This window comes from Montipora capricornis, chromosome 3 (assembly GCF_036669925.1).
Source record: "Montipora capricornis isolate CH-2021 chromosome 3, ASM3666992v2, whole genome shotgun sequence".
Taxonomy (NCBI): Eukaryota; Metazoa; Cnidaria; class Anthozoa; order Scleractinia; family Acroporidae; genus Montipora; species Montipora capricornis.
Genome location: NC_090885.1, coordinates 5,843,008 through 5,850,507, shown reverse-complemented (window position 1 = coordinate 5,850,507; position 7,500 = coordinate 5,843,008). Strand labels below are relative to the sequence as shown.

The 7,500-nt window shown below is 40.6% G+C and overlaps 1 protein-coding gene across 1 annotated transcript in view; it reads right to left on the bottom strand.

Annotated features, from left to right (window-relative positions):
* The window catches only part of LOC138042011 (uncharacterized), a 49,812-nt gene that overhangs the window by 19,161 nt on the left and 23,151 nt on the right, over positions 1–7,500 (bottom strand). Inside the window, exons 9-15 of the mRNA XM_068887738.1 lie at positions 6,653–7,239; positions 6,077–6,261; positions 5,188–5,377; positions 4,436–4,569; positions 4,255–4,326; positions 2,242–2,340; positions 1,727–1,931 (exon numbers count right to left, since the gene is read on the bottom strand). Of these exons, the coding sequence (XP_068743839.1) occupies positions 1,727–1,931; positions 2,242–2,340; positions 4,255–4,326; positions 4,436–4,569; positions 5,188–5,377; positions 6,077–6,261; positions 6,653–7,239 (1,472 nt within the window). The remainder of the gene's footprint in view (positions 1–1,726; positions 1,932–2,241; positions 2,341–4,254; positions 4,327–4,435; positions 4,570–5,187; positions 5,378–6,076; positions 6,262–6,652; positions 7,240–7,500) is intronic.

Below are 7,500 nucleotides of genomic sequence, written 5' to 3'. Positions count from 1 at the left end.
CCAAAACCGTTACCACTGAACCAGGTCGTCTCTCATCTCACGGCGAAGCATGTTTGCTAAAGATAGAGATTTTTCTTTGCAACATACGATATTTGATGTTCGGTACATTTTAAGAGTCTAGTAAACATAAAACCTTTTTAGTCTTGTATTGAAGCTATGCATTGCCGCATTTTGACAATTACAATCTCATATTGGTCCAACATAGGATGTTGCATTCTATGTATAGGATCCTATGTATTTTCTAATTCATGTATAGAGAGGATCAGTGAAGTGCAAATAATTATGGATTAACAAACAATTATGAGGACAAGAAAGCTGTCTTAAGGACGGTGCCACCCAATAAGAAGAACTTTTTTCCCGGGTTATGACTACGCAGGAGAATGGATCTTAGTTTGGGTTTTTGGAATGCGAAACGAAAAGAGGGGGTAATCATACATTTTTCGGAGGTAATTAGGTTTGTCTTTTGCAAAAGTGGACAAGACATTCTTTTTTTTTTGGCTTGGACCAAGGTGAAGTCCTTAACTTGTGAGAGCGAAACTCTAAGTGCCAAAGTGCAACAACACCACGGGAAGTGGGAATTGTGTTTGGTCTGTCAAAACCCTTTTATAAAGTTGCGTGAAACGTTTCGATAAATAACTCAGAAACGATGTACCACACAGACCTGAGAATTGGAGAGGCGGTTAACACATTTGTTTCCTACAACATTCCAACTTCTTGGCCTTTTCATTCAACGATTTCGAATTTATTTTTCGTTGCGTCACAGTGTAAACTAGCTATAATTTGAGGATACGAGAAGCAAAATGAAAAACAGCAGGCACTAATCATAAGTGTAATAGCGCATGACCACAATTTCTTGCGCCTTTGACCACAATCCCTTGCATTTCGAAGAAAAATGTGTTCTTCTCCCGATTAGAGAACTGCCTCGTTCGTTCGCTTCAGGCTCACTCAATGCAGCAGCAATAGACTCCCAAAAATAGATTTCTCTAGTGCTGGAAGGGCACGGTCAGCGTTAACAGCCTGCGGAATCGACCTTTAAAAATCTAATAGCAGGAAGGGCGGACTGCTTAATTAAAGGAGCTTAATGTGTCCAAGGATACTACACTGCTATACTCTACTGCGTACAAAAATGCGTGACGCACGATTGTTTTCCTCATTTAACAGAAAGGAAAGGAAAAAAAAGGAACTTTATTTAAGTGTCTAGTCGTTCTCGCGCTGGAGCACCAATTGGGGACACTGTCAACTGAAATTAACAATTAACGCAAATCAAGTCAAATGAAATGCAATACAATTGTTTTGTGACGTTTGCCGTTTCCGTAGACACCGTCGCTGTTAAAGCTCTCCAATAGACCGACTGAGACAAAAAGAACTAACTTCTATTGTACATTTGTACTAGAATTCTACACGCCGTAGATATCACAAGGAAATTTCAATAAAAGAAAGCTACATTTTCAACTCAGTCATGCGTTGCAGACCGCGCTAAATGTGGGCCACCCTTGTTCCCAGGGTCTCAACGACAATAAAGATCCTCAAAGTGAGGTTGAATGTGGGCTTCGGCCAATTCAGAATATGTCGACAATGAGTTTTACAATAGGTTGTCACACAACAATTGGCACAAATCCCGTCACCAATTACCCTTCCCAGCCGTAATATACTACAGAAAACAGACCACTACACTAAATGGAAGACGATGGCAAACATCCATGAAATTTTATCAATTAAAACTTACATTCGGTTGGGTACTGTACTTTCTGTATAGCTTTGTATAGCTTGTCCAGATGTCCTGGCTTAAATATACCGAAGTCATTCTTCAAAGTGTCCTTGTTCATAATTTTGAGATCTTCGAGCATGCGCGGTTCAGTGTAGCCACTCTGTTCAAATTTCTCCCAGTATTCGTCAAGACCAATATTCGTCAACCAATCTTCGACGTTTTCCTAAAGGCCAAAAGCAAGAACAAAAGAGGCTCAAAGGGTAAAAAAGTTAAGAATTTTGAAAATATGAATAAGGCTCTGCTTGTTCGAAGGGTAAATACCACAGCTATTCACTCACTACTAAAATATTACATGTTTTGGATAGCTCGGCTTACATAACTCCGAGACAGTCATTTATCAGAAAGACAGCGTTAATAATAGTTGTAATTAACTAACGCCAGTGCTAAAACTAACCGAGCAAACTTTGCGACCAAAACCAAGTTAGTTAAGCGAGCTGTGAAAAAAAACAGTTAAGAAACGTCGTTTCACCTACCGGCACCTCCTGTGCAATGTCCAGGTTGGGAAGTTTCTCGATCGCATAGACGAGCTTCTTTCGATGACCACGTTTGTCAATTCCAATGGCCTTCAAATCCTATCAAAATCAAATGGAAATGAACTTGAACTTAATTACAGTTTCAACAATAACAACTAAACAATAGATAACGTTTCATTCACCTACATATCTTTAGAAAACAGTCCTAAGAAAATACGCGCGCTGATTGGTTTGTAATCGTGTTTCTATAACTCGATGGAGACAGAACTAGCACGAGCTGTTGACGTAGTGATGGCGCGAGCAAAGAGAATTTACATTTTGATAATTATAGTTAACAAGTTGTTTTCCTTTTTCTCGTCGCGTTGTTTTCTAAAAGAAATAGAAAACATGTACTCCGTGTCTCTACTCGAAAAAACTGTGGAAACATTCGCCTGCCGCTCGTGTTCCCACAGCATTTCTCGTTCTCCCAAACTATAACTCGTGTTTCTATAACTCGATAGAAATACGGTACATGTTTTGTATTTCTTAAATATTCCACACGGCCAGCGTTTGATAAAACATGGAAATGGAAATAAGGGCGCTCAGGAGCTCGTTCAATATGTGTCCCTGTCCAAATCGAATTGAAATTTGGCAGTGTTGGTTTTTGAGGAGCGGGGAAAACCGGAGTACCCGGAGAAAAACCTCTCGGAGCAAGGTGAGAACCAACAACTAACTCAACCCACATATGACGCCGGTATCGGAAATTGAACGCGGGCCACATTGGTGGGCGGCGAGTGCTCTCATCACTGCACCAACCCTGCTCCCAAACATACCCCGTCTCGTTACATGTACATGTATGGAAACGTATCCCCTCCTGAACTTCGTCAGCTTAAGAACCCTTTAAACGTAAATTTCACGACTTGCTTCTTATTAGACCTTTTCGGCTTGTACATTTTGTTTTCCCAATACAGATCATGTGATAATACTCAGGAGGTTTGGTCTTTTGTTTTATTCATTAAAATGACGGCATGCAATCATGAATATGCCTGCATGTACTCTTTTTAATGAACAAAACAAAGTTTATAGTGTCCCCAATTAGTGCTCCAGCGCTAGAACGACTAGACACTTAAATAAAGTTCCTTTACCCACAGGATTATGAATATTGAAGCCTTGTGAGACGGGGCCTACGGTTTATCGTCCTTATCCAAGACGACTAGAGAGTCAAACCATTGGTAGATGTCATTACAAACGCAGCACTTTTTCCTCAGTTATTTAAAGACCCAGAGTGTTGGTGGGCGTTGTAAGGTAGTCTTGAAATGCTTCAAGCCGCAGATAGGGAAAGGATTACCTATATTAGCATCAGTATATGGTAGATTGTTTCTTTGCTATTTCATTTTCGCTAATCATTCAGTGCCGCCGATTTCTATTCTCGGCTTGCAGTCTCCTCTAGTGACTCAGCAACAGGTAACTGTACTCGATCGCTAAATTTTTTTAACTGACATGCACCATTGTTGCAAGTGGAAAGGGGGGGGGGGCAAAAGGTTCTCTTCGTGATCAAGTGGCTTAAGTCACAGCTCACAAAAAAACGTAAAAAAAAAACATGAGCGTTACGATCTCGAGTTTCTCGAGTTGCAGTCAGCAGATGATTCTACAAGGCAGACGTTTCAAAAACTTTATGAAACGCTTAAAATGAAGGGTAGAAGGTGGTTTATGTTAACAGTGGTAAATTAATTGATGAAGATATGTATTTTTTCCATGTTGAGTTGGGTCACTACAGAGAAACTTCAACTGCTCCCATTAGAAGTCGAACGCATGACCTTCCGATTACTAGCTCGAACACTCTATCACTGAGCCAAATGAAAATCCTGGAAGCTAGCCGTGCTATTAACCTAGGCTTTGCTGCAAGGACTGACCTCACATATTGTACGAGAAACCTAATGTTTTCCGAACGCAACGCAGTGGAAGTCTCAGAAAGACTGAGCAAACGGGAAGAACTAACTTGGTAAAACAACTACGTTCTACTTATGTACATACCCTGTCTGTCATGCCAGCAATAAAGCTTATATTATCGTAGCCATTGTCTTTGAAGTTTCCCAAGTATAATTGCTGCAAAGAAAAACAATCCAATGAACAAAAGAACAATTGACAACTTCTTACAGTGACTAATGTAATTATCACAAGCTGTGTCACGTGGCAAGTCATGAAAGATCCTTACAAGAAATTCTCCTTGGAGCCAGTCTTCCACTGATGTTTCTGGATGTAGCCGTGGGAGCTTAGGAGCAAATGTGACTTTCTTGTCCCCAGGGTAACGCCATTTTGGGAGGCGGCCGCTGTCTTCTCTCTGTGGGACTTAGACGCAGTAAAAATTAAATGCATGGAAAGTTGTTTAGCCATACATATTACATAGTCACGTTAAAATCCGCGCTATGCAACGATACTTATAGCCTCCTCTACAAATTGGAATGTCCGTGAAGGATCCGAAGGGCGCTTTCCATTTGACTAGAAGTCACACATTCCCACATTCGCCCAAAAGTCATTTTTCAAATGACGGTTTGTCCAACTGCGTGATGTGATTGGCTGAACACACTCAGGCGAATCACATGGGAAACAAAATGATAGCTTTTTGAATAATTTCGTGTCGCACACCACGAAGTTTTTAATAAAATAATTACTCTACTTGGGCTTGCTGGATATAAAATGATTATTGCCAACTCGGCGCGTATCCAGCGTGCCCTTGTAGAATAATTGTTAAATATTCAACAATCGCATCAAAGGAAATTTTGTCTTCGTGAATGTCTCTGTCCATAACTTGAAAAGGAAGGTAAACATCTTTGGAGAAAACAACGTGAAATAAAGGTGTTGCTCAATAAAACAGGACGATTCTCTTATGTAAAAAGACATAAACGTAAAAAACTTCCTACATTTAACTTGGTGAAAAATCGTGTTAGAAATTCCGACTGGGCTTACCACGGGTTTTCCTTCTATCCATTGTTTGCTTAAGAGCCGATTTGGACGGTGCCTCAACGGGACGTTTCCTGCTACCATCTTCATCACCTGGTGAGGATGCTGTGCCTTCCTGACCTGATTTTTCTTCCTCAATTTGAACAATGGAACTTTCGTCTTCAGATGGTTGTACGTCGGATGCAGAAGAATTTTCCTACCACGAAAGAAGATGACTCCCTGATCAAAGATATACATAGAGGATATTACACGGTGGCGAGAAGATATGAATTTTATGTTCCAGTGGCAAGAACAATCGTGGCGTCATTGAACGATACGACACTCACAAAGGTGACATACGGAAAATACGCCACTCGGGTCCCGGATGTAGTGGCGTATGGAATCTACGAGTGGTTTAGTTCCCAGTAAAACACTCTCCTCCATATAATAAATAAATATATGTCCTGGTCTCCGTCTCAATTTTTTTATTTTGCCATTCTTCATGCTAAATGGGAAAGCTTTTTTGAAGAACATTTCCAAGGTACGTGAAAAGCGGTATCAACCTGAGCTTTTACTCCGCAAAGAAACGGAAGAAAAGGTGCAAAATTAGCACAGAGAATAATCCTTAAGTCACAAAAGATGCACGTATGTTTTAAATCAATTACATCAACCGGATGCTATAATTGCAAAATCAAGTAACGCTATGATCCTCGCAGTTATGGACGCAATTTTAGCAATTGCGTAGAGAAGCCTGAAAAGTTCACGTCGCGATACCGATGCTTTCACGCTTCTCAACGCAATTGCTAAAATTGCGTCCATAACTGCGAGGGTCATAGCATTACTTGATTTCATATCCGCAGTTTAGGATATGATTCATTTCATATATCATTTCGTTAATTGCAATATCATTTCCTACCTCCGTGGGACTACTAGAAGACGATGCAAGTGGACTTCCATCAACACTGCTGACCGCACGGGGTTCACGGGGTTCAGGTGGTGAAGGCTCAGGTCTGCAGCACCAACAAAGCTGCTTCATCTTTTTCCACAACGTCACGTACCAGGGGGCTTCATCATCCTTCTTGGACTTTTCTTCCCTTGTACCTTTAAGAAAGCTCAAAAATCAAACTGCAATATCCTTAACTACAGAAAGTTTGTACTTAAATTGAAATCTATTCTCTAAGAAGAAATATTAACGAAAGACGTAAAATGAATTAATCCACACTTTGCCATTCAAGTCTACAAGAACACGAGTATATGAAGACATGAAGTAAACAAAAATGGCCTTTTCTATAAAATGGCCGAAAGTTCATTTTGGACGGGGAATTCGGCAAGGAAATATTGCTAAATCAGTCGAAATTTTCGCGAGATTTTCAAAATCTAACACCAACGCAGTTTAAATCTAAAGTTTTAGTCTCTTTCTACAAAATCAGAACCAATTACACTTTGAGCGATTGTCAAAGCTCGCAAGAAAAAGAAACTAGATTGTCCTTACCCCAAGATCGGTCGGTAATGTTGCAAATTGAGTAGACAATCAGCAGCAGATAGCCAGAGGGAAGACATAATAAGTACCATAATCCATGGGCTACGCATGCAACTTCTGTGGGATGTAAGAGGGCTGCTACAATGTATACCACAATTAGAGAACCTAAATACAGTGAGCTGATATCAGCTGGTAAACCATCTGGAGGATACTTGGAAGTTGCAGGTGCCACGGTCTGTTGAGTGATAGGGTTCAAAGAAGCAAGCAGGTACTGTACAGTAGTTGACTTGGTGTGAGCGGCTGGTGTGGGCTGGGGTCTAAGACTTGGAGTTGGGGTCGGCGTTGGGGGATGTGCTCGCATGTACAGATCATCCCCTGCTTGAGCGACCACGCCCACTAACGCGTAGGACATTAATAAGGCAAAGACGACCGTCAAGAATTTTGCAGTTTTGAGCTGGAACTCTTGAGAAGTGTAAAGGCAGATGATGGTGTACCCCACAGTAATGATTATCAGTATAATGACCAAAGCGAGATTGTTGTCTATTGGAAAATGAGCGTAAGATAATCCACTTGCCAGAATTAAGATTACCGTGGCAGGTCTGCAGATTAAAAAAAATCACACAGACATGAATTAGACATGCAGTCCAATGATGTGTAGGACGACAGGGAACACGCAATAAATGAAATACTATACTAGAAAGATTAATTAACCTTTTCTATCCCAGTCTCCAAGAACCTTCCCTACAAATAGACATTTTGACGCTACAGAAAGCAAGTGCAAGCTGTGAAAGTTTTTGCACACAGTACTTATGCAAGATTTTATTCCAGAAATGCATGTTTTGTTATAGACTTCGTTTTCA